This window comes from Lolium rigidum, chromosome 4 (genome assembly GCF_022539505.1).
Source record: "Lolium rigidum isolate FL_2022 chromosome 4, APGP_CSIRO_Lrig_0.1, whole genome shotgun sequence".
Classification (NCBI taxonomy): Eukaryota; Viridiplantae; Streptophyta; class Magnoliopsida; order Poales; family Poaceae; genus Lolium; species Lolium rigidum.
This window is the reverse complement of record NC_061511.1, coordinates 30,992,170-31,019,894: the sequence shown is the minus strand read 5'-3', so window position 1 is coordinate 31,019,894 and position 27,725 is coordinate 30,992,170. Positions and strand designations below refer to the sequence as shown.

The window sequence follows — 27,725 nt, the reverse complement described above, 5'->3', positions numbered from 1 at the left end:
TCGGGTCAGCTCTATCGTCCGCCATATGTCAGTCCTGAAAACATGTAGTAAAAACTAAGTAATTGTGTATATGCCAGCATTATCACATCTCTTCTGTACATATAAACAGAGATGGAGACGAGGGAGGCGAAAGGGCGGCGGTGGCGAAAGGGCGGTGGCGGTGCCGAGAGGGAAGCCGCGCGTATACGAGGGGCTCGCTAACGGAGGGAGGTGGCGGTGCCGAAGGGGAAGCCTAACGGCGTCGCTGCGGAGCTCGTTCGATCGGCGGAGAAGAAGAATGGGGCGCGGCGGTTCGCGCGAGGGTACGGTGTATTTAATTAAGTCAAAATTGTTATGTCAAAATTATTAAGTAAAAATTGTGAAGTCAAAAATTTTAAGTCAAATTTATTAAGTCAAAATTTTGAAGTCTAAGTTTTAATTTTATTAAGTCAAAATTTTAGTTAAGTTACTTTTTTGTTAAGTAAAAAGAAATGAGGGAGATTTTTTATTAAATCAATTTTTTATCCTCACAATTTTTTTGTTAAGTTAGTTTTTTAAGTTATTTTTTCCTTAACATTCCAATATTATGTTTTCTTAACATTCCAAATCCAAATTAATATTATGTTAAGTTATTTTGAGTTCTTGTAAAATTTAAGTCATATTAAGTCAAAATTTTAGTTAAGTTAATTTTATTAAGTCATAATAATATGTTAAGTTTTAATTTTAATAAGTCAAAATTTTAAGTCATATAATTAAGTCAAAATTTAAGTCATATTAAGTCAAAATTTTATTAAGTCATAATAATATGTTAAGTTTCAAATTTATTAAGTCAAAATTTTAGTTAAGTTAATTTTTTGTTAAGTAAAAAAAGAGAGTGATTTTTTATTAAGTCTCAATTTTTCAGTTAACATTTCAAAGTATTATATTTTTCATTTTTACTTACAAACATTCCAAAGTTAATTAAGTAGTTAAAATTAAAAAGACGAAAACTCAAAACAAAAAAATCCGGCGGTTCCTCTCTCTCTGTATACTGCATGCGCGCGCGTACGTACGTATGGCCGGCGGCTAACTGAAAAATCCGGCCGGCGGTTCCTCTCGATCTCTCTCTCTCATCCTCTGTGATACACGCGCGCGGGCCGGGCGGCGCCGCCGCCGGCCATGCATGGCGAACGGCGCGGCGTGGAGATCTCCACAGGCGCGCGCGCGGCCGGCGCGCAGGGCGCGCGCGAACACGGGGGCATGCAGGGGCGCGCGCGCGCAGGCGGCGGCGGCCGGCCGAGAGCGCGGAGCGGGGCGGCGCAAGGCGAGAGAAGGGCGCGCGCGCGCGCGTCAGTCGGCGGCCGCCCCGAGATCGACCAGATCGAGCGCGCGCGGAGGCAGGGGGCGGCGCGCGGCAGAGAGGCGGCAGACGGCGCAGGGCGGAGAAGGAGAGGGGCGCAGGACGAACGGCGGCGTGCAGCGGCGCGCTCCGGCGGCGTTGGCGACGATCCTCCAGGCGGCGTGGCGACGATCTCTCCTCAGGCGCGCGTAGAGACGAAGATGATGGCGAAGTGTTCGGCGCGGCGGTTCAGCGCCGCTTTATATAGGGACCCCCCTTTGGTCGCGGTTGGTGTGGCCAACCGCGACTAAAGGGTACCCTTTAGTCGCGGTTGGCCACACCAACCGCGACCAAATCCTTTTTTTCGCCCCTTTTTTGGTTCCCGCGGAAATGACCTTTAGTCGCGGTTGGCCAGGCCAACCGCGACTAAAGGCCTTTTTCAAAATTCTTTCATTTTCTAAATGTGAAAAATAAAAATAATTCATTTCTAATTGTGAAAAATACATATAATATATCAAAAAATTCAGAAAAATAAAACTAATTCAATTCAGAATCTTAAAATTACAAATTATATATCAAAAAAATCAGAAAAATAAAACTAATTCATTTCAATATGTTAAAAATACAAATTATATATCAAAAAAATCAGAAAAATAAAACTAATTCATTTCAATATGTTAAAAATACAAATTATATATCAAAAAAATCAGAAAAATAAAACTAATTCATTTCAATATGTTAAAAATACAAATTATATATCAAAAAAATCAGAAAAATAAAACTAATTCATTTTCAATATGTTAAAAATACAAATTATATATCAAAAAAATCAGAAAAATAAAACTAATTCATTTTCAATATGTTAAAAATACAAATTATATATCAAAAAATTCAGAAAAATAAAACCAATTCAATTCAAAATGTTAAAAATACAAATAATATATCAAAAAATTCATAAAAATAAAACTAATTCATTTCAAACACATCACGGGCATTTCTCTTCTTCCCGCCATTTCTTCCCTGTCTTCCCGCCTCTTTCTTCCCGCCAATTTCTTCCCGCCAGCTCTTTCTTCCCGCCTCTTTCTTCCCGCCATTTCTCACTACATATATGTTGCCCGGCTTGGCCAGCATTATCACATCTCTCCAATCTCTCATCACTCTCTCATGGCTTCCACCGCACCCACTCTAACCTACCGAGCAGGTGGAGGAGCTTTGCGCCTCGAACTACCCTTGCCCACCGGGCTACCGCGTCCCCGCCGGGCCGGAGCCTAAGCGCCGGCGGCGTGCCGGTCCCTCCCCTCCCTCAGGGTACTGCGCGCCGGGCAGCCATCACGAACCACTACTACCTCGACCTCACGCCGGAGCAGCGGATGAATCCCCGCTGGCATCCCGACGACAGCGACGACAGCAGCGACGACGACGGCGGTAACTTAGAAGGCGACGACTACCAGTACAACGGCGGCGACTATGAAGACTACGAGTATGCATATTATACGCCTAGGCAGGAGTATGACTAAATCACTCCAAATTTCATGTATCATCAGTGCTATCTCTCGAATCAATCGAATCATTCGAAAATGGACACCAAACACATCACGGGCAATATAATTCACATGATCCATTCAACAAAGTTTGGTACAATAAATTATTACACATCATTTCTTCCCTTGTGTCCCTGCTTGCTTACGATTGGGCCGTATCCATGGAGCATCCTCATCATTTAACTTAATGCTTGGATCGGTGTTCACTTTGAAGGGCGGAATTTCACCAAACATATTATAATCTTCTCGACATGTCTGTCTTGTCCTCCACTCCCACGATGTTTCTTTTCCCCGAAAGAACAATGTGGCGCTTTGGATCATCGCATGATGTACTGATCGTTTTCTTATCTTTCCGTTTCCTCGGTTTGCTACTCATGTCCTTGACATAGAAAACCTGAGCGACATCTTTCGCTAGGACGAATGGTTCGTCAAGGTAACCAAGATTGTTGAAATCCACCATTGTCATTCCGTATTGCTGGTCCACCTTTACCCCACCTCCTGTTAGCTTGAACCATTTGCACCGGAACAAAGGGACCTTGAAGGAGGGTCCATAGTCAAGTTCCCATATCTCCTCTATGTAACCATAATATGTGACCTTTTGCCCATTCTCGGTTGCTCGCATCAAAGCGGACACCATCGTTTTGGTTGGTGCTCTTTTTATCTTGGGCGATCGTGTAAAATGTATTCCCATTTATCTCGTACCCTTGGAAAGTCGTTATAGTCGAAGATGGTGTCTTGGCCAACATGTACAGCTGATCTACAACCTCATTGTCACTCATTAAATGTTTTCTCAACCAACCGCCGAAAGTCTCCATGTGGGCCTTCCTAATCCGAGGATTCGAGCTTCCCGGGTTGTCCGAGCGTAAAATATTCTTGTGTTTCTCAAAGTACGGAGCCACCAAGCTGGAATTGGTCGAACCGTGTGGTGTGCTTCGATCGGAGAATGGCCGTCCATACATATCGTTGATTTCCTTCCGATCGTGCCTTTTCCACTTAGTCTCCCCTCGTGCCGCGATCGAGGAAGACCAATCGGCTTAAGGTCGGGAACAAAGTCAACACAAAACTCAATTACCTCCTCATTTCCATAGCCCTTGGCGATGCTTCCTTCTGGCCTAGCACGGTTACGAACATATTTCTTTAATACTCCCATGAACCTCTCGAAGGGGAACATATTGTGTAGAAATACGGGACCGAGAATGGAAATCTCTTCGACTTGGTGAACCAGGAGGTGCGTCATAATATCGAAGAAGGATGGCGGGAACACCAACTCGAAGCCGACAAGACATTGGACCACATCGTTCCGTAACCGTGGTAGAACTTCCGGATTGATTACCTTCCGAGAGATTGCATTGAGGAATGCACATAGCTTCACAATGGCTACTCGAACATTTTCCGGCAGAGCCCCCTCAAAGCAATCGGAAGCAATTGCGTCATAATCACGTGGCGGTCGTGAGACTTCAGGTTTTGGAACTTTTTCTCCGCCATGTTTATTATTCCCTTTATATTGGACGAGAATCCAGACGGGACCTTAATACCGCTCGAGCATTCAAAAAAGATGACCTTCTCTTCTTTGGTTAGAGCGTAGCTGGCACGACCTTGAAACCATTCCGGATGCTGGTCATCAGGGTCTTTCAAGCGTTGCTGGTCCTGCCGTGCTTCCTTTGTATCATTTGTCTTCCCATACACGCCCAAGAAGCTTAGCGAGTTCACGCAAATATTCTTCGTAACGTGCATCACGTCGATTGCAGAGCGGACTTCTAGGACTTTCCAATATTCTAGCTCCCAGAATATAGATTTCTTCTTCCACATGGCTACGTGCCCGTCAGCTCCCTTCGGAACCGATTGTCCGCCGGGACCCTTTCCAAAGATGACTTTCAAATCCTTGACCATATCAAATACCTCAGCACCGCAGTGCGTTCCGCGAGCTTCGGCCGGTGATCTGCCTTGCCGTTGTAATGCTTGCCGCGCTTTCTTACGTTATGATTTTTGGGAAGAAATCGACGATGCCCCATGTACACGTTCTTCTTACAATTTGGCAAATGTACACTTTCAGCCTCATGTAAGCAGTGCGTGCATGCATTGTATCCCTTATTTGACTGTCCCGAAAGGTTACTAAGAGCAGGCCAATCGTTGATGGTTACGAAAAGCAAGGCTCGTAGGTCAAATTCCTCTTCTTTGTGCTCATCCCACACACGGACACCAGGTCTGCCCCACAACTGTAAAAGTTCATCAACTAATGGCCTTAGGTACACATCGATGTCGTTGCCGGGTTGCTTCGGACCTTGGATGAGCACGGGCATCATAATGAACTTCCGCTTCATGCACAGCCAAGGAGGAAGGTTGTAGATGCATAGAGTCACGGGCCAGGTGCTATGGCTGGAGCTACGCTCGCCGAAAGGATTCATGCCATCCGTACTTAGACCAAATCTTATGTTCCTTGCGTCAGCTGCAAAATCTTTAAACTCTCACGTCGATCTTTCTCCATTGCGTTCCATCCGCGGGGTGTCTCAACTCCCCGTCCGAGCTTACGGTCCTCTTTGTGCCATCTCAACAACTTGGCATGCTCTTTGTTCCTGAACAGTACGTTTCAACCGTGGTATTATAGGAGCATACCACATCACCTTGGCGGGAACCTTCTTCCTGGGTTTCCGGCCCTCGACATCGTCACCGGGGTCATCGCCTCCGATCTTATAACGCAATGCGGTGCATACCGGGCATTCATTCAAATTCTCGTATTCACCGCGGTAGAGGATGCGATCGTTGATGCATGCATGTATCTTCGAACCTCTAAACCTAGAGGGCGCGACAACCTTCTTTGCTTCATACGTCATCGGAGGGCAACTCGTTATTCTTTGGAAACATATTCTTCAACATTTTCAGCAAGTTTTCAAATCCCGAGTCAGCTACACCTTCCTGTGCCTTCCATCTCAGCAAATCCGAGTGTGCAGCCCAGACTTTTTCGGACCATTATCGCATCCCGGGTACGAGCGACTTTTTGTGATCCTCTAACATGTGATCCAAATTCTCCCTCTCCTTTTCGGTTTCGCAGCGACTCCGTGCATCAGCAATGGTCCGACCAAGATCATCGACGGGCTCATCACGTGCCTCTTCTTGATCACCTTCCCTTCACCTTCCCCACCTTCGGCATCATCCATGAAAGTATCACCGAAATGATCAAGATAGCTCTCATCGATGTCATCCCCTTCTTCATCTTCTTCCATTATAACCCCTCTTTCTCCATGCTTGGTCCAACAATTATAGCTTGGCATGAAACCATGCCGAATCAGGTGCACGTGAACTTCCCTTGAGGAAGAGTAACCCTTCGATTCTTACGGTTAACACATGGACGAGATAACAAAACCCCCCTGCTTGTTCGCATTAGCCACTACGAGGAAATCTTGCAAACCCGTAGTGAATTCGCCGGAGAGTCGGCTAGCGTACATCCATTGCCGATTCATCTGCATTATTATAATACAAAATATATAATTAACCATCGCATGCATTTGTTAAACTAATTAAATAGAAATTAAACAATGAACTACACACATATGCATATTTTATCAATGACACATATATATGAAAGGTTCAAGTGTGTTGTTGCTAACCGCGATCGAGGAGGAAAAAATAAATGAGGAAGCTCGATCAAGTGTGGCTCAGACACTTCATATCATGTTTGTTTCATGCTCTTGGGACATTTCATCAAACACCTTGTGTGCATAAGAAGAGCCAAAAGCAAACCTACACCCCCTTGTGAAGTTTGTGAAGAGAAGTGGGCACCAAATGGCTAAGTGTCGTGGGCTGGCTGGTATATGTAGGGGAGGGGCTTTAGTCGCGGTTGGCACGGCCAACCGCGACCGAAGGCCTGCTGGGCCGAGCCTCGAGGACATTTAGTCGCGGTTGGCCCGGCCAACCGCGACTAAAGCCCCTCACGTCCACCACGCTGGCCACCGAGCGCGCTCGGGCCCAGGCCTTTGGTCGCGGTTGGGCAACCGAGCCGCGACTAAATCCGCCTTTGGTCGCGGTTTTTGCATTTCCGCGACTAATGGGGCTGGACGGAAGGCCTTTTTTCTACCAGTGCAGCATTTCCTAGAACATGAGTGAATTAGACGACTAGTCACGCACAAGATCCATCGATCAAGGAATTCCGCGTGCATTCTATTCCGCGCCTGTCAGTTCCAATCAATTATTTCGCCGCCCATGCTAGGGCTTCGATGGTGAAGGCTTCGCTACCGTGCGCGACCTAGCGATCTTCCAATCGTCTCCACTTCCCGTCCCTAATCTTACTCTCGGCCTCCCCAATCTCACCCGCACGGCTCATCCTTCGCAACTAACATGAGGGCCGAGGGCTGATATATATATCCTAGGTGCAGAGGCTAGGGCTATGCTTCCTTATCAAAAAAAAAAATCCTACGACCCGGACGTTTGGAACCTGGGTGCGCGCGCACCCGTTCTGAAAAGTTCAAAAAATGTTATTTAAAAATTTCAAAAAAATGTGATAAATTTTTGCATGTACATATTATGTTGATACTTACTCTTGTAAGTTTTCACGAAAAAATACCATTGTGTGTAGCCTGCATAAAAATGACAAAATGTCCAAATGAGAATAGTGAACAGGAATTTGTACTATTCACATGAATAGGAATTTGCATTTTGTCATTTTTATGTAGGTCACATACAATGGTATTTTTCCATGAAAACACACACGAGTAAGTATCAACATAGTATATACATGCAAAATTTTACTTCACATTTTTTTGAAACTTTTAAATAGCATTATTTTGAACTTTTACGTAAACGTAGTGCGCGACGTACTAGGTTCCATTCACCATTTCCGGTCCCTTGTACTACTACTAACATGTCACTATAATAGGCCAAGTATTTTACTACAGTTAATTAGGAGAATGTTTGGAGAAAAAAATATGAAATAGCGGCACGTCGTCTCAATATATAGTGAGTTTTTTTTGACATGCAATATATAGTTAGTTGGTGACACGTGGCAGTAGTATTTGCGCAAAATACTAGCTCTATCTTTAAAAGGAGGTCGTAAACTTGTCTAGATTTAGATATATGTAAACGCTCTTTAGTGTATAGATACATACGAATTTAGACATTCTTTTATAGATAGAGCGATTAGTACAATGTACTAAAATGTCGCTATAGTAGGCCAAGTATTTAGTAGGCCAAGTATTTTACCACAGTTAAGTAAATTAGAAGGTGAAACAATGTCACGTCTCAATAGTAACACGTCACTAGTAACACGTCAATAGCGCTTGAAGCACGCAAAATACCTCTTTTGTAGCCTAGGCTTTATGTAGCCTGGTTTATTTATTTTTCATAAACTTCAAAACTTTTAATTTTATAATTCTAAAATATTTTGAAAAACATACAGACGTAGGGAATGTGTAAATCTTTAGATTGAAATACATTATATTTTGCCGCCAGTTGATAGTCTCACGAAATGATAAAATCTAGATTATAGTGTTCATTACTATATATTCATCAATGATGAAATTAAGATTTTTTATTTCTGCTGAGTTCAAAATACAACATATTTCATTCTAAAAATTTACACATTTGTAGAATACAATATTATTATCTATATCATGACATGTCTAGTCAGACAGGTCCCGCGGGCATAACTCTATGTAGGAGTCCGGCTCGGGCACGACCCGACATGGACGTCGTCCCTGACAGGTCCCGCGGGCATAACTCTATGTCTAGGCAGACCATCCTCCTCCTCGAGCAGCCTCTTGATGTGCGTCGTCATCCTCCCGATGTCCTTCCTGGCCACGGCGGCCTGGGCAGTACTGACGGAGCTGAAGGTGAGCTCCTTGTAGGTGAGCGGCACGGCGAGGCTGCGGCACGCGACGTAGATGCAGGCGGCGTAGACGGAGTCCCTGTTCCGGACGACCGGGCAGCAGCCGCCCTTGCCCTCTTTCGTCATCAGCTTCTTGAACGTCTCATTGGCCTGGTCCCGGATGGCGGCGGTGAGGCCGAGCCGGTCCGCCATGTCGGTGATGGCGCGGCAGCCGTCCAGGAGCTGGGTCTTGGAATGGCGTCGAGCGGCAGGGCGTTCTTGCCGGCAGCGGAGGGCATCTTTGCATCGTTGGAGTAGGTGCTGATGCTGGAGAGCTTGGCGTCGAGGAGTGGCTGTACGGAGCTGGTCGGTTCGCTGTGGCGGCGACTCGGGCCGCTCGTCGGTGATGTAGCGCGCTTCGAGGACGAACGCGCACGCGGTGCAGACGGTGTCGCCTGTGGTGTGGTTGACGACCACCACCGTCGCGCCGGCGCAGCCCGGGCAGTTCCCCCACTGGTCCATCTGGTTCATGGTAAGGCGCGCAGTGAGCTCGTCTTGCCCTGCGGATGAATCGATGGGATTGGGAGACCGGGACACAGCGCAGATACTTATAAGGAATCGGTGGTCGCGGCGTCGTGTTCGACTCGGAGTCTGATTGCATTCCGATCGAGTTTGGATGACGGTTCAAACACACAAATATATAGGAAAGATATATATAGCCTCCACCATATTTCTAGGAACAAGAAAAACGGGATCCCCACCACGGAGATGGCCCAGTCAGACTGGGACAGATTCATGGCCGGCGACGGAGTTGTCCAGCAGCATAAGACGCCGGAGACGAAGAAGAGGGCGGCCGAGGACGCGCCGGCGGACGCGTACTACACGGAGAAGAGGGTCAAGGCCAACTGTTGGGAGCGGTCCCAGGACGAGCACGTCGAAGCCATCCGGGAAACCCAGCGTGCCCAGTCGATCTGGTACCAGAGATTCAAGGCCGCATCCAACAGGGTCGCCAACTACCTCGCCGGCTTAAGCACCAAGGAACACTGGTCTCGCCTCTCGCGTCAGGCCGCCGATGCCGCGAAAAACGGGTTTGAGACCTTGCGGTTTTGGTGCGGTGGACGAAGACCTCGACGGCGACGATTCTTCACTCCTCGAGGTACTTACCGGAACGTGATGAAGACAAAGAAAAGGTTTTAATGATGTCATGTTCATGGCTCAAGATATATTGTGGACAATATGCGTGTTTTTCATGTTTAATAGCTTGTTGTTGAATACGAGAATGTTGTTAATTCATCCTGTAATTTTTCCTTTATTTTTTACTGGATAATCAATGTCATACTTAACCGAGCGGCGCATCAAGTTTCTCGGAAGGAAATACCAATACATTAAGAAAATTAGAGTACTTTTCCCAATCATCCAAAGTTTCTCTTTACGCTCGACATCCAATCAATTAATTTTGTCGGATTGGTCCTAGGCCCTAGACCCTTTTCTATATCGAACGTCTGCTACCTCCCCCTGCTGCAATGAGGCCACTATGTCTAGCATGGTGGCTCCCTCCCCCTTCTCACCACGTAGTTCATTGCGAGAAATAAAGGATGTTTCAATTCTTCAAAATGTAACACTGTGTAAGTCCTAAAAAAACTCTTCGAATCATCTACTCCCTTCGTCCCACCAAAACTGTCTCAATTTTGTCAAAATTTAGATGCTACCTACTATATAGTGTCTAAATACATCTAAAATTTGATAAAGTTGAGTTGTTTTTGGTGTGACCGAGGGAGTATAAATATTCTCCGGTATGTATGGACACCTGTGAAAAATCACAGATACCGTTCATAAAACTCAGCTGCGTGATTTACTCTTGGCGAGGAAAATCCGAGAGAGGGAAGCTTGAAACGGCAACTGAGGTGCTGCCCAGCTTAGTGATGTGTGTATTTATAGATGGCTGAGTACTACGATCGGTGTCTTTGATTTTTGGGGCATGTAAATTCCCAAAGCTTAAAAGATGGAGTAATTGGAAGTCAAGAACTTATTGTCGGCATGGAGCACGGATGGGCGCACGGACGCGGAGAAGGCCAAGAAAACAAGAGCACATGATCAGTGACAAACCATGTAACCTACGGTTGAATAATCGCCTCGCTCTGTCCCCGTCGACCGTGCGCCGCTGCCAATTTGTCACGCCTACATCTTACATAATCTACGTATAAATATGTACATGCTGATTCGTGTTAAATTAAAATAAATAAAGAGAATACAAGCTGAGTACATATCTCTGATCGAAGACTGGTCGATCCTTAGTTCATTTCTTAATTGGCAATGCACACGTTACATGGGCTCCGCACAACTTAAAAGCCATCAGCTTTGTTTTTTATAAGATTCCTCTGCTAAAAATAGATTCATGAGCTCAGTTTTAACAATTCAAAACAAGACCAGCAGGAAAATATGTGATCCCACTTACACCTGCTTCAACTGAATGAAGATATAGACATAAAGGGGACGTTTATTTTTGTATCCAATCGTGAAAAATACATTGAATCGACGTTCAAAGGTGTTTTCCTTATTGTTCATCATTCTATACTCACAAATATGGAAATGTGATACAAATTTTGAGGGCGAATATAAAACTGCCAACCCAGGAGATCATATATACAGCTTCAGATACTCTTTATGCTGCCACAGTAATCATGCAAATCTTGCAGCCTGATTTCATGAAGGGGCCTGAGCGCTATGTGGCTTCTATTTGAGAGCGCTTGATATACATGCTGCATTGTCGGCCGGACTTTCGGGTTGACTTGCAGGCAAGCAAAAGCCAACAGAGCAACCAAAATGATAGCCTTCTCTTCATCGATGCTCAACGGTGCTGCAATGCGTTGATCCAGGATGTCCTTGAGCTTTGCCGGCTTCTCTGTTCGGCAAAAGAACGGGAGGAGTAGATCACCTGGGTGCTTTCCAATAACAACCTCCAGCGCAACCACGCCGAAGCTGTACACGTCGCACTTCTCAGTTAACACCATAGTGGATGATAATTCTGTGATAGGAAACAAAAATAATCAGCTATATATATTTCTCTGTTATGAATCAGTTTTTCATATTAGTTAAAGTAGCAGAATGGATTAAGCCCGCATACGTACCTGGGGCTATGTAGCCACATGTACCTGCAAAGATAGTGCTCCAGCTTGAGTAACCGTTCTTGAGCTTCCTCGCCATGCCGAAGTCCGAGACATAAGCTTTGTAATCGAGGTCCAGAAGAATATTACTGCTTCTTATGTCGCGGTGAACGATCCGATCATCACAATCATGGTGCAAGTAGGCGAGAGCTTGAGCTACGTCCCTGACGACAGCAACTCTCCTAGGCCAATCCAGCTCCTTTGCTAGCTCTTGGTCGTGCAGAATGGATGATAAGCTTCCCCTCTCGATAAGATCATAAACAAGGAATTTGCAGTAGGAATGGGAACAGAAGCCATACAGTTTGACTATGCATCGGTGCCTGATTTTGGTCAGCACTTCAATCTCGGCATGAAATGTTCCCTCGTCACTGTATTCTTCCATTAAGTGGAGGAGCTTGACAGCAAAGATAACCCCGCTGTCAAGCTCAACCTTGAAGACAGATCCATATCCCCCAATGCCAATGCAGTATTTCTCATTGAAATCTTCTGTTGCACTGATTATGTCTTCGAATGCGATCTTCCCATCGAAGTTCCATATGGAAAGTATATCTCCAGACTTGCTTTTGCTACTACTTTTTATTGATTTTCTTCTCCGGCAAACAACCACGATGCTTGCTATTATGAGGAAACCGAATGAAAAGGGTGTAACAAAAGCAAGAAGTAACATCAAATTTGGGCGTTTAATGCTTTCTTGTTTGCTGCCAAGCTTTGGTGATTCACATGGAGTCAAGTTATATTGGGACTCGCCGCATAAAGCCATATTATGGTCAAGTGAAAGAGTGGTCACTTATGCAGGGATAGATGTATACCAAACTCTGCCAGTCAAACTGTTATATGATAAATTCAGGTTGTGCAGATTGTATAGCGTAGAAAGATTCACTGGGATAGCACCACTTAGACTATTTCTACTCAAATCCAGCTCATATAGGCCGGTAAGATGCCCAAGTTCTTGTGGTATTTCCCCTGTCAGTAAGTTATCTGATATGAGTATCGACAATAAAGAGTGACAGTGTCCTATCTCAGGTGGAATGCCTCCTGAAAATTGATTGCTACTTAGGTGCAGACGTGAGAGAAGAACAAGAGATCCTAACCCTGGTGGTAGTATGCCATTAAGCTGATTGGACTCAAGTGCAAGTGTTGTTAGAAAGATCATTTTCGAGAAGGTTGAAGGAATGGAACCATTTATTTGATTGTGAGAGAGATTGAGGGAGGATATTCGTGTACAATTACCAATGGATGCTGGGACAGATCCAATTATTTGATTCCGAGAGAGATTGAGGGAGGTTATTAGTGTACAATTACCTATGGATGCTGGGACAGGCCCCTTTATTTGATTGTGAGAGATATCGATGGAGGTTAGTTTTGTACAATTACCTATAGATGGTGGGATAGATCCATCAAGAAGATTAAACGATAGGTCCAAGTATTTGAGCTTGGCAAGAGCACCAATATTTGATGGGATTCGGCCTGAGAGAGCATTGCCATAGAGGAAGAGATGAGAAAGATGAGGCAAGCCTGCAAAATTGATCATCTTTAAGTTATGCTGAAAGATAAAATGGCCAAATAAGTTCTATAATTAATTTCTACACAATTTAATGTGTTCAGATTTTGCAAATTTGGTGTTACCGAGCAAACCAAAGTTGTTGCAACTTAAGCTGAGCATGTTTAAAGTATCTACTACTAAGCCAATTGCAGTAGAGATGTGTACTACTTGTGTGAATTGCATGACGTATCCAGAGAGATCAGATCTCAAATTACCTATAAATGGTTGGATAGATCCATCAAGAAGATTAAAGGATAGATCCAAGTATTCGAGCTTTGTAAGAGCACCAATGTTTGATGGGATTCGGCCAGGGATGGTGTTGTTACTGAGGTCGAGATGGGCAAGATGAGGCAATCCTGCAAAAAAATCCTCTTTAAATAGTGCAGAGACAAAGTTGTTTCACTTATTGTCTGCACAATTTAATGTGGTCAAATTTTGAAAAAAACATTGGAGGTACGGAGTCAAGCAAATTTGTTGCAACTTAAGCTGAGCATCTTTAAATCATCTACAAATCAATTATAAAATAGACATGTACAACATGTGTGAATTGCATGATACTAGATCGAGAAAGATCTGTTTCTAAAGTTACCTATGGATCGTGGGATAGATCCATTGAGGTCGTTGTAGGATAGATCCAAGAACAAGAGCTTGGAGAGACCCCCAATGGATGACGGAATTGTGCCTGAGAGAGAGTTGTGACTGAGGTCCAGGTGCAGAAGATGGGGGAAGTCCGCAAAGTCGAGCTTGTCCAACGTCCCATTCAGGTCACGCGACTCAAGCGAAATTTCTGACACAACTAGGACACGATCACCATGGTAGCGGCGACGAGGCATCGTGGTGCTGCAGGCAACCATACTCCAGCTACATGGACTGGTTTCCTTTGTCCATGAGTCCAGACAATAGCTCCCTCTATCGAGTAGGCCAGATTTCCACTTGAGAAGTGCCTCAGCCTGCCGGCGACTGCGTAAAATTTGAGGCACAAGAAAAGTGTGGCAAGGCAAGCAGAAAAAGCAGCTGCCCCAAGGCTAGCAGAAGGTTCATAGTGTGCAGGTCTGATGTAGGTGAGGCTCCAAAGCACACATACATTGCATACATGGATATATAGTACGATTGATATCGTTGATTGTTACAAAGAAAATGACTGTGCAGCCCATGCTTGGCCAGATAGTGGAGCATTCCACGAAGGACCGCCGTGCAAGACCTTGTTACATTCTGCCTTTTTTTTCGAGAGCACGCAAATTGCGTGCAATATTTTTATAGAAGAACAGAGAATCATATATAAGAGCTAAAATCGGTTGTGAGCAACCAATTTAGCCAACACCCACACACTCCACCAAACTCCTAAGCCTACTCTCTATCTAACCTCTCTCCCTCCTCACCTCCACCTCCTCCACCTCCTCACTCTCTCCCAAATCTTGAACTCATCATGGATGCGATCGATCAGCTGGGCCTCGTTGCATCTGTCCCTGTCATTGCCAAACACCCGCGCGTTTCGCTGCTTCCAAATCATCCATGCTGTCAGAATGACGAGTGTATCAAATCTTCTTCTGTCACTTTTTATGACCTGCCCGCTTGTGTCACTCCACCAATGCTCCCAATTCGCATCTCCTTGTGGCTCCTGCAACCGCAGACGAGCCCTCCTCAGACACCCAAACCAGACCTGCTTAGCAAAGCTACATTGCACAAGAACATGGTCTAGACAGTCCACATCCTGTAAACAAACCGCGCAAGCATCCGTCGAAGTCTGAAGCCCATGCCTCTGTCTTCTGTCCGAAGTCCATAGCATGTAGTTCAGAGCAAGACAGGCGCAGATTTTACACTTGAGAGGCGCATGTGATCTCCAGATCGGCTCAGCCATATCAAACCCCACCTGACCCAGGCAGAGGAGGTTATACGTTTCTCTGGCAGAATAATTTCTTGATACGTCTCCAACGTATCTATAATTTCTTATGTTCCATGCTAGTTTTATGACAATACCTACATGTTTTGTTCACACTTTATGATGTTTTGATGCATTTTCCGGCACTAACCTATTAACAAGATGCCGAAGCGCCAATTCCTGTTTTCTGCTGTTTTTGGTTTCAGAAATCCTACACAGGAAATATTCTCGGAATTGGACGAAACAAAAGTCCACGGTCTTATTTTTCCACGGAGTTTCCAGAAGACCGAAGAGGATACGAAGTGGGGCCACGAGGAGCCGCCACCATAGGGCGGCGTGGCCAAGGAGGGGCCCGCGCCACCCTATGGGGTGGGCCCCTCGAGCGCCCTCCGACTCTGCCCTTCCGCCTACTTAAACTCTCCGTCGCGAAAACCCTAGTACCGAGAGCCACAATATGGAAAAAGTTCCAGAGACGCCGCCGCTGCCAATCCCATCTCGGGGGATTCAGGAGATCGCCTCCGGCACCCTGCCGGAGAGGGGAATCATCACCGGAGGGCTCTACATCACCATGCCCGCCTCCGGACTGATGCGTGAGTAGTTCATCCTTGGACTATGGGTCCATAGCAGTAGCTAGATGGTTGTCTTCTCCTCTTGTGCTATCATGTGTAGATCTTGTGAGCTGTCTAACATGATCAAGATCATCTATTGTAATGCTACATGTTGTGTTTGGTGGGATCCGATGAATATGGAATACTATGTCAAGTTGATTATTGATCTATCATATATGTGTTGTTTATGTTCTTGCATGCTCTCCGTTGCTAGTAGAGGCTCTGGCCAAGTTGATACTTGTAACTCCAAGAGGGAGTATTTAGGCTCGATAGTGGGTTCATGCCTCCATTGAATCTGGGACAGTGACAGAAAGTTCTAAGGTTGTAGATGTGTTGTTGCCACTAGGGATAAAACATCAATGCTTAGTCTAAGGATATTTGTGTTGATTACATTACGCACCATACTTAATGCAATTGTCCGTTGTTTGCAACTTAATACTGGAAGGGGTGCGGATGCTAACCCGAAGGTGGACTTTTTAGGCATAGATGCATGTTGGATGGCGGTCTATGTTCTTTGTCGTAATGCCCTGATTAAATCTCATAGTGATCATCATGATATGTATATGAATCTTTATTTGTCAATTGCCCACCTGTAATTTGTTCACCCAGCATGCTATTTATCTTATTGGAGAGACACCACTAGTGAACTGTGGACCCCGGTCCATTCTTTTACATCTGAAATACAATCTACTGCAATCATTGTTCTCTGTTGTTCTTCGCAGACAAACATCATTCCCACACCATACGTTTAATCCTTTGTTTTTAGCAAGCCGGTGAGATTGACAACCTCACTGTTACGTTGGGGCAAAGTATCTTGATTGTGTTGTGCAGGTTCCACGTTGGCGCCGGAATCACTGGTGTTGCGCCGTACTACACTCCTCCACCAACAACCTTCACGTGGCCTTCATCTCCTACTGGTTCGATAATCTTGGTTTCTTACTGAGGGAAAACTTGCTGCTGTACGCATCACACCTTCCTCTTGGGGTTCCCAACGGACGTGTGCTTCACGCGTTATCAAGCTCTTTTTCTGGGGTCGTTGCCGGGGAGATCAAGACACGCTGCAAGGGGAGTCTCTCACATCCAATCTCTTTACTTTGTTTATTGTCTTGCTTTACTTTATTTTATTTTCTGTCTTGTTTGCTTTATATCAAAAACACACAAAAAATTAGTTGCTTTACTTTACTTTATTTTCTGTCTTGCTTTCTCTATATCAAAAACAAAAAAAATTAGTTACTTATTTTTATTTTATTCTGTTTGCTTAGTTTACTTTTATTACTACTAAAATGAACACTCCTGAAAATACTAAGTTGTGTGATTTCACTAGCACAAATAATAATAATTTTATAAGTACTCCTATTGCTCCACCTACTACTACAGCATAATTCTATGAAATTAAACCTGCTTTACTAAATCTTGTTATGAGAGAGCAATTTGCTGGTGTTAGTAATGATGATGCTACTGCCCATCTTAATAATTTTGTTGAACTTTGTGAAATGCAAAAGTATAAGGATATAGATGGTGATATTATAAAATTGAAATTGTTTCCTTTCTCCTTAAGAGGAAGAGCTAAAGATTGGTTGCTATCTTTGCCTAAGAATAGTATTGATTCATGGACTAAATGTAAAGATGCTTTTATTAGTAAATATTATCCTCCTGCTAAGATTATATCTTTGAGAAGTAGCATTATGAATTTTAAGCAATCAGATAATGAACATATTGCTCAAGCATGAGAGAGAATGAAATCTTTGGTAAAAAATTGCCCTACCCATGGACTAACTACTTGGATGATCATCCAAACCTTTTATGCAGGATTGAATTTTTCCTCGAGGAACGTATTGGATTCAGCTGCTAGAGGTACTTTTATGTCCATCACCTTAGGCGCCGCAACAAAGCTTCTTGATGATATGATGATCAATTACTCTGAGTGGCATACTGAAAGAACTCCTCAAGGTAAGAAGGTAAATTCTGTTGAAGAAACCTCTTCTTTGAGTGATAGGATTGATGTTATTATGTCTATGCTTGTTAATGGTAGATCTCATGTCGATCCTAATAATGTTCCTTTAGCTTCATTGGTTGCTCAAGAAGAGCATGTTGATGTGAATTTCATTAAGAATAATAATTTCAACAACAATGGTTATAGGAATAATTATGGTAACAATAACTATAGGCCATATCCTTCTAATAATGGTAGTGGTTATGATAATTCTTATGGTAGATCTGTTTTGCCTAGTGAGGAAAAGATACTGGAAAATGAAAGAACTACTAAGAGATTTATGCAATCACAATATGAGCAAAATCAATTGTTTACTAAAACTATGAATGAACAATATGCCTTGTTGAAAAATATAGGAAATCAACTTGAAAATTTGAATATGAAAATTTCTAGCTTGCAAACTAAACTTTTAAATGCTGAAAATCCAATCTCATATATGTCTGAATCATAATCTTCTTTAATTAATAAAATGGCTGCTAAACCTGAGGATAATGATAAAAAAATTCTTGCTACAGCACACGCCATACAAGTTCGAATTAATGATAATATTAGAATGTTGGCTGAATTGCATGCTAGGTGGGATAGAGAAGAAAAAGAAAAACTTGCTAAAGAGAATAATGTAGCTAAAGTTTGGACTATTACCACCACTAGTAATGTTGATTCTTCACATGTTGCTAAACCTCCTACTATCAATGGTAAAATAATTGGTGTTGGTAATGTTTCTACTCCTAGTACAAAGCGTGCAAAATTGCCTGAAACTGCTGAAACTGTTTGTGATAATAGTGCTGAAATTTTTCAGAATGCTTTAGATCATAATGGTTTAGATTTTGATGATTGTCATATCTCTGAAGTTATTAAGTTCTTACAAAAACTTGCTAGAAGTTCTAATGACAGTGCTATAAATTTAGCCTTTACAAAACATATTACAAATGCTCTCATTAAAGCTAGAGAAGAGAAATTAAAACTTGAAGCTTCTATTCCTAGGAAGTTGGAAGATGGTTGGGAGCCCATCATTAAGATGAAACTCAATGATTTTGATTGTAATGCTTTATGTGATCTTGGTGCAAGTATTTCTGTTATGCCTAAGAAAGTTTATGATATGCTTGACTTGCCACCACTGAAAAATTGTTATTTGGATGTTAATCTTGCTGATAATTCTATAAAGAAACCTTTGGGGAGGACGATAATGTTCGCATTACGGTTAACAATAACCTTGTCCCCGTTGATTTTGTTGTCTTGGATATTGAATGCAATGCATCTTGTCCTATTGTTTTGGGAAGACCCTTTCTTCGAACTGTTGGAGCCATTATTGATATGAAAGAAGGAAATATTAAGTATCAATTCCCTCTCAAGAAAGGTATGGAACACTTCCCTAGAAAGAGAATGAAGTTGCCTTTTGATTCTATTATTAGAACAAATTATGATGTTGATGCTTCTTCTCTTGATGTTACTTGATTTGCACTTTCTGCGCCTAGCTGAAAGGCGTTAAAGAAAACCACTTCTCGGGAGATAACCCATGGTTTTATTTTTACTACTGTTTTGCTGAGTCTTGGAAGTTGTTGCTACTGTAGCAACCTCTCCTTATCATGTTTTTTTGCCAAGTAAACTCTCTATAGTAAGGTTGATACTAGATTTGGATTTCTGCGCAGAAACAAAATTGCCGTCAGTCACGAATTCGCGTCCTTCTCTCTGTAGACGAATCAAGAAAATCTGCCAATTTACGTGCGTGATCCTCAGATATGTACTCAACTTTCATTAGTTTTGAGTTTTTCCATCTGAGCAAGTTAAGTGCCTCAGAAAAATTCGTCTTTACGGACTGTTCTGTTTTGACAGATTCTGCCTTTTTATTTTGTATTGCCTCTTTTGCTATGTTGAATGGATTTCTTTGTTCCGTTAAATTTCAGTAGCTTTGTGCAATGTCCAGAAGTGTTAAGAATGATTATGTCACCTCTGAACATGTGAATTTTTTATTATGCACTAACCCTCTAATGAGTTTGCTTAAAGTTTGGTGTGGAGGAAGTTTTCAAGGATCAAGAGAAGAGGATGATACAATATGATCAAGAAGAGTGAAAAGTTTAAGCTTGGGGATGCCCCCGTGGTTCATCCCTGCATATTTTAAGAAGACCCAAGCATCTAAGCTTGGGGATGCCCAAGGCATCCCCTTCTTCATCGACAACTTATCAGGTCACTTCTAGTGAAACTATATTTTTATTCCGTCACATCTTATGTTCTTTACTTGGAGCGTCTGTTTGCTTTTGTTTTTGTTTTTGTTTGAATAAAGTTGGATCCCACAATCCTTGTATTGGAGATATACATGCTCCGCTTTTTCATATTGAACACTTGTGTTCTTAGTTATGCTTTAATGTTCATGGCAAAGGCTGAAAACTGCTTCGTTGATTGGTATTTGGTTGGAATCAGAAAATGCTTCATATGGTATTGAATAATTTGATACTTGGCAATTGTTTTGAGCTCTCATAGATCATGTTTAAGCTCTTGCATCATGTAGTTTAAATCTATTAGTGGAGAACTACTGTAGAGCTTATTGAAATTTGGTTTGCATGATTGGTCTCTCTAAGGTCTAGATATTTTCTGATAAAAGTGTTTGAACTACAAGGAAGACAGTGTAGAGTCTTATAATGCTTGCAATATGTTCTTGTGTAAGTTTTGCTGTACCTGTTCATACTTGTGTTTGCTTCAAACAACCTTGCTAGCCAAAGCCTTGTACTGAGAGCAAATGCTTCTCGTGCATCCAAACATCTTGAGCCAAAACCCATGCCATTTGTGTCCACCATAACTACCTATATGTGGTATTTTTCTCGCCATTCCAAAGTAAATTACTTGAGTGCTACCTTTAAAATTTCATTCCTTTGTCTTAGCAATATATAGCTCATGGGAAAATAGCTTAAAAACTATTGTGGTGATGAATATGTAGCTATGTATCTTAGTTCTTATAAGTTGCTTGTTGAGCGGTAACCATGTTTCTGGGGACACCATCAACTTTTTACACCTTTGTTGAATATCATGTGAGTTGCTATGCATGTTCGTCTTGTCTGAAGTAAGGGTGATTTATCATTATCAAATGGTTTGAGTATGCATATTGTTAGAGAAGAACATTGGGCCGCTAACCAAAGCCATGTATCATGGTGGAAGTTTTCAGTTTGGACATTAATCCTCAATCTCTTATGAGAATATTATCTGTTGTTGAATGCTTATGCATTAAAGAGGAGTCCATTATCCGTTTTCTATGTTGTCCCGGTATGGATGTCCTTAGTTGAGATCTATCAAAAACGAGAAATCAAATGCGATTTATCTCCTTGGACCTTTGACCAGGCGGCATAGAGGTACCCCTTTGTTACACTTGGTTGAAACGTATGTTATGCTATGATAATCCATGTAAATCCAAGCTAATTAGGACAAGGTGCGGGCACTATTGGTATTCGATGCATGAGGCTTGCAACTTGTAGGAAGTTTTATATATAAAACATATGAATTATTACTACCGTTGACAAAATTGTTTCTATGTTTTCAAAATAAAAGCTCTAGCACAAAAATAGTAATCCATGCTTCCCTCTGCGAAGGGCCTTTCTTTCACTTTATGTTGAGTCAGTCTACCTACTTCTTTCTATCTTAGAAGCAAACACTTGTGTCAACTGTGTGCATTGATTCTTACATGTTTACTTATTGCACTTGTTATATTACTTTATGTTGACAATTATCCATGAGATATACATGTTACAAGTTGAAAGCAATTGCTGAAACTTAATCATCCTTTGTGTTGCTTCGAAACCTTCTACTTTGAATCTATTGCTTTATGAGTTAGCTCTTATGCAAGTCTTGTTGATACTTGTCTTGAAAGTACTATTCATGAAAAGTTTTGCTATATGATTCAGTTGTTTAGTCATTATCTTTTGTTAGCAATCTATTGCTTCGAATCACTCCATTCATCTCATATGCTTTACAATAATGTTGATCAAGATTATGATGGTAGCATGTCACTTCAGAAATTATTGTTTTTATCGTTTACCTACTCGAGGGCGAGTAGGAACTAAGCTTGGGGATGCTTGATACGTCTCCAACGTATCTATAATTTCTTATGTTCCATGCTAGTTTTATGACAATACCTACATGTTTTGTTCACACTTTATGATATTTTGATGCATTTTCCGGCACTAACCTATTAACAAGATGCCGAAGCGCCAGTTCCTGTTTTTTGCTGCTTTTGGTTTCAGAAATCCTACACAGGAAATATTCTCGGAATTGGACGAAACAAAAGCCCACGGTCTTATTTTTCCACGGAGTTTCCAGAAGACCGAAGAGGATACGAAGTGGGGCCACGAGGAGCCGCCACCATAGGGCGGCGCGGCCAAGGAGGGGCCCGCGCCACCCTATGGGGTGGGCCCCTCGAGCGCCCTCTGTCAACACCCGGATTTTTAAGTCCAGATGCCTATTATGCCATACATCGCAATCCCAGGAGTATTGTTTTTGCGAGACATAATAGATTGATATCACAACACATCATTCATTACATACCATAATCGTCTTACAAATAGAGGATCACCTGATCCAGTCTTACAACATAGTGGATCTAGAGATCCAAATACAAAACACATATAGCGGAAGCGAAGTAGCGGTCTTGGTCCATCTGTTCCACAGGCAACTGTTGACGTCAGGAGTAGTCCTAGTTGTCGTAGACGTCCTGCTGTCCATCATCATGGTACTGGTCCTCCTCTTCATAGTCCGGCCATTTGAATAGCCAGGGACAAAGCCATGAGTACTTTAAAGTACTCGCAAACTAATACTAATGTAAGTACTATTAACTATAGTAAGGGGGTGCTAAGCTCTAGTTTCTTTTGCATAAAGCCAATTTTAGTTCACACGTATTTGAAATAAAGACTCTTCATGTGCTAACTAACTCAAGTGGGAACATTAGTGTCATTCCCACAACTCTGTTGTGATTCAAGTCAAAGTCACCAATTCAAGTTCAAATCACAAGTCACCCTTCACATGTCACATTTTTGAAAATGGTCTGATGACGGAACGGTATGGCCTTTCCAACCGTCCATAACCGTGGACGCGGCTATTCGAATAGTTCTACACTCTGCAGAGGTCGTACACTTGTGCCACAACATTTGCAATAATCCGTCAGGGTTAACTGGCCCTGATTTATCACACTCCGTGCGCGGACTACCAACCATAACCTTTCACTTACATACCCTAGTATAGGCATCTCTCCCCATGAGCTTGGCCTCCCAGTGAAGACAAACTGTCAGCCTGGGAACTGCACAGGGCTTGGGCCGGACAATTCACCTCATTCACGTCATTTCACATCAATTCACTTTTAACGGAGGCAGCCTCAGCATAACCCCTATGACGCTTGTTTAGAGGGAACCCATACTAAGATACATAAACTTCCAGTTAAGCCCTTACCCATAATCAGGTATTGTGGGGGTACTTGCAAAATTGGAATGGTATCGCATCCGAACCCAACCATCAGTTTTTGTAAAGTTGACCATGTCATTCACAAGTCACATTCACCTTCAAAATCTTTCAATAGAATGACTCAACATTCCAAGGTTTTCGAGTCCATTTCAAACTCACAAGTTCCCATCTAGAGTAGTCAATTTTAATTTAGCACTAGCATCTAAGTATGGGGGGTGCTAAGTAATTTGCTTTGCTTCTAGGCTAACATTGATACTCTTGTACTAACCCAATACTAACCAAGTGAATCATGAATCAAAAAAAGGTAGTTTGATAAACAAAACTTAAAAACTTGTAAAGTAAAAACTTGGGATAGGATCATTAAACATAAAGTATGAGGTATTGGTGCCTTGCTCTATTAGAGCTTTGCACTTGGGTAACTTGCAAGAATATTAGCTTGCATAGGTATTAGCTTGCCTTGGTTGTTGATGTGGTCAAAGTTCTCTTCTTCTTCTGGGTAGAATCCTTCCTCTTCCTGGTATCCTCCGGTACTAGCGTCTATACACGAATACGAGGATACAATCACCAAACAATTTATTGGCTATTCCAACATATATTCACACAAACTATTCCAATCACATAATTAATATAATTAGGGTGCATTGGTTGTGTTGCTTGAGGACAAATAATTTCCTCTCATTATATATGTAAATGATAGTTTCCATATGGTTCTTGAGAAATAATTTCCTCTCATTGAAATCTTCTTAAGATTTAATTTCTCAAACAATCACACATGAATTCATGTTGACCTAAGTCAACCATTCATCATCATCATTTGAGAAAATGATTTAAATGAGGTAGAGTACCTCATACTATTTAACAATGCTGATTATGATTTAACTTCACCAAGTATTTCATGTAAGAGTATTTGACCAGGGGTCAATACTTCATATGAAAGTATTTGGGACAAGATTTAAATGAAGTGAAACACTTCATACAATTTACACAACTTAAACTAGCCTCACACATTACTATGGAGTGGGTAGATGTGTTTTTCTTATTTAAGGAAACTAAGTTCCTCTCCTGCTAATTAAGGTGTTACTTTTAATTACTTAGAGAAATAATTTCCTTTCATTATCTTATTAAGATTTAATTTCTCTCATGAATAATATATGACCTAGGTTGACTAAGTCAACCTCTTCATACTTATCATTTAAGAAAATGATTTAAAGGAGGTAAAGCACCTCATACAATTTAATACCAACATAGTAATGATTTAATATCATCTAATAATTCAATATGAGAGTTAATAGACCATGGTCTCTACCTCATGTTGAATTACTTGAGATCAAGATTTAAATGAGAAGAATACTTCTCATATGATTTAATAATTAGTTGGAACAATTTAAATGCTACTATGGCAACCATTTAATATTCTTAAGTGAGCAAATATGAGACCAAGCAACAAGGGTCATCACATTACTTCATACAACTTGAGAAGATGATTTAAATGAGGTGCTACACCCCATAGATTTAAAAATCTTAAATTTAGGAATAATTTAAATGGGCTAGAAATGGCTACATAGCCATTATTTGATTCTAACCCATGATCATTTACAGTACCCATATCATATTTTTACATAAACAATTAGAGTATTTGAAAAGTGAATTATGAGAGTTGGAATCAACTCAAAAGCATTTATGGTTGATTTTTAATAATTGTTTGAATTTTGAAAAGTTACTGCCTTGTTATTTTTACTATTCCAATTCTACAAATTATTTTGATTTGAATCCAGTTTGGTTGGATGGGGAATTTCATAAGCTTTCTAAATATATAAAATTTATCAAAAATTACCGAGTAGATTTGTAGTTATTAAAGATTTGGCAAAGCATCTGAGAGCAATTCACAGAAAATAAATAAAACGAGATTTGAATCAAACGGGGCGGTTTCTCTCACCTCGGAGCTCGGATTGAGGCGGGGTTAGGTGCGTTGGAAAGGTATTTTCAATGGCTACAACTTTGGTGTAGGGCTCGGTGGCTATTGTGATGAAAATCTGGGCGGTTTTTGAGGGATGCCGCCGGTGGCCGTGGCAAGCTTCTGGCGCCGTGGAGAGGCAAGGAGGGAGGAGGAGAGGCTCTAGGAGGGAGAGGAGAATGCTGCTAGGTGGTGTGAAGAATTGGAGTGGGGGAAGTGCTCTATTTATAGGTTCAAGAATGGAGGGGAGAGGGGATATGGTGGCATGGGGTGGACATGATGTTGGAGTGGACAATGTGTTGGAGGGGACAAGGTGTTGGAGGGGACAAGATGTTGGAGGGGACAAGGGGACAAGGGGACAAGGGGACAAGGGGACAAGGGGACAAGGGGACAAGGTGGAGTGAAATGAGGGTGTAGGGTTGGGTATAGGGCACTATTTCAAATAGTGTCAAATAGTGCCATAGATGCTATTTGTGAATTTTATTTAAATTTGATTCAATTCCAAAGCTTGCAGGTGTTGAATTGTGAGTAATTCATTTAGTTAGAAATGACCAGAGGTGAGGGAGTGTGGTGGTGAAATTTTCAAATTCAAAGAATTTCCAAAATTGACAAGTGTGAGATTGTTGAACATGATAAAAGGTTCCAACTTTGGATGAGCATAGAATTTGATCTAAAAAGAATTTGGCATGGTGATCTTTACAAAAAGTGTTCACCTTGATGTTGTCTTGGATGAGGTGCAAAGAGTTGGCAAAGTTTAGTTTGCAAATTTCGAAATGCAAGGGCTCAAAGTAGTGATCAGACTATAATTGGCAGATTTGACCAATTTCATATGTGAGCCAAATTTGAATTTGAAATTCATTTGAATTGTGTTTCTTTGATTCCAAAAGTTGTAATAAGTGTTTAGTATCATTATTCAACTCTTGGTGAAGGCCAAATTGGTCTAGGTCAAATATTTGGAAAAATGGCATAAACCATATGTGAGGGTTTTGTGAATTTCTAACTATTTATTCTTTTATTCTTCTTGGCCTCACTTTGACAAGGGTGAGGTTTATTTGATGTTAGGTTGTGTGGGGACAAAGGTTCAAACCATTTTGAGGCAATGGGGGTGTCTAGGTCAAGATTTGCAAAATTGGCTAAATGTGTATGTGAGTGAAAATGGAATTTTCTCACTATTTGATTTCTCTCCATTTGATTTGACTTTTCTTGACTCTAATGTGATTCTTATTAGTTTAGAAACATTTTAAAACCATTGAAACTATTTCAAATGGTCTTGTTCAAAGATTTGCAAAAATGGCCATAACACATAAGAGGTGATGTGTCAAATTTCATTCAACTTGTAAATTGTTCCCATTGCTTTACTTGGGCATGGGTTAGGGTCAATTTAGTGTTATATTAGGTTGAGAGATGGTTTCACATCATTTGGGTAAGGTTTAAAGTCATAGGGCAAGAATTGAGTATTATGGCTATGTGCCACATATGCCTCTATGCATATGTTGCATTTGATTTTTAGTTTGACTAGGCTTGACCCAATTGATGTTGTTGAGTGTTGACATGGTATATAGGAGTGATCCAACCATTCACTACAAGTCTTAGGGTCAAGATCCTCAATTTCACAAATTTGATATTTTGCTCTCATATGCCTCTATGGCATTATTACTTTATTTTCAAAATCTTTTGTTTCACTTTGGATTGTGTTTGAGAAGTACTAGATAAGGTTTGTGAAGGTTTTCCAATACTCTAAATAAAGTAGAAAGGCCTAGGGTAAAGTTTTACAAAAATAGCCATAGGCACATATACCTCTATGCATATGTTTTATTTTATTTTCTTTCTCACTTGAATTGGTTGATAATTACTTAGTTGGGTGTGTTGATGCATTTCCAATCATATCCCAAGGTCAACACTCCAAGTTGGAGCATTTGCAAAAAGTAGCCATAGGCTTGCATATGCCTTTATTATTTAATATCATTTCTTTTTATTTTGTTTTAAATAGATGGTGATAATGAAGATGAGGTTTAGGTCTTGGTGGGGTTTACCATGGTTCATCACTATTTAGAGAAGAAATAATAGTAGGGTTCAAAATTTATATGTTAGAGCTATAGGCCCACATATGTCTTTTTCTTTTATCTTGGTTTCTCAAAATAGATCCAAATGATTTTTGAGAAGGTTAGGGTTTAGGTTTTTTTCTTATTTGATTTCTTTCTCTTTTATTTTATTTGGTTGGTGATCTTCACTTGATCACTTTAGGGTTTTAGGGTTTATCACATAGCAAAATAACACACATCATGACAAAACACAATTATTATGTATGAGCACTAGACATAGTACTCTATGTAAGAAAAGTTTTTGTTGGTTCTCATTTTTGAAAAAGGAAATTCATTTTCTCTTTGCTTTAAAATTTGGGATGTTACAAACCCTTCCCCCTTAAACAAATCTCGTCCCGAGATTTTAAGAAAAGTTAGGTTCCTAAGAGAGATTGGGCGATATGATTTAACAGGAAAACCTACTTGGCA

General features: G+C 41.6%; 1 protein-coding gene across 1 annotated transcript; it reads right to left on the bottom strand.

Annotated features, from left to right (window-relative positions):
• Window positions 1–11,049: 11,049 nt before the first annotated feature.
• On the bottom strand, window positions 11,050–13,042 carry LOC124708795 (MDIS1-interacting receptor like kinase 2-like). The gene is made up of 2 exons (XM_047240458.1): window positions 11,764–13,042; window positions 11,050–11,660 (listed from the first exon to the last, which is right to left on the bottom strand). Exons 1-2 carry the CDS (start codon window positions 12,557–12,559, stop codon window positions 11,287–11,289), a joined length of 1,170 nt encoding a protein of 389 aa, XP_047096414.1. The 5' UTR covers window positions 12,560–13,042; the 3' UTR covers window positions 11,050–11,286.
• Between the last annotated feature and the right edge of the window lie 14,683 nt (window positions 13,043–27,725).

What these genes read in the sequence shown, in the direction of transcription:
- LOC124708795 (XM_047240458.1), bottom strand. Translation starts at nt 12,559, where the DNA reads ATGGCTTTATGCGGCGAGTCCCAATATAACTTGACTCCATGTGAATCA. An exon ending in ATGTGGCTACATAGCCCCAG is followed by an intron (nt 11,661 to 11,763) that starts GTACGTATGCGG and finishes TTCCTATCACAG; the next exon opens with AATTATCATCCACTATGGTG.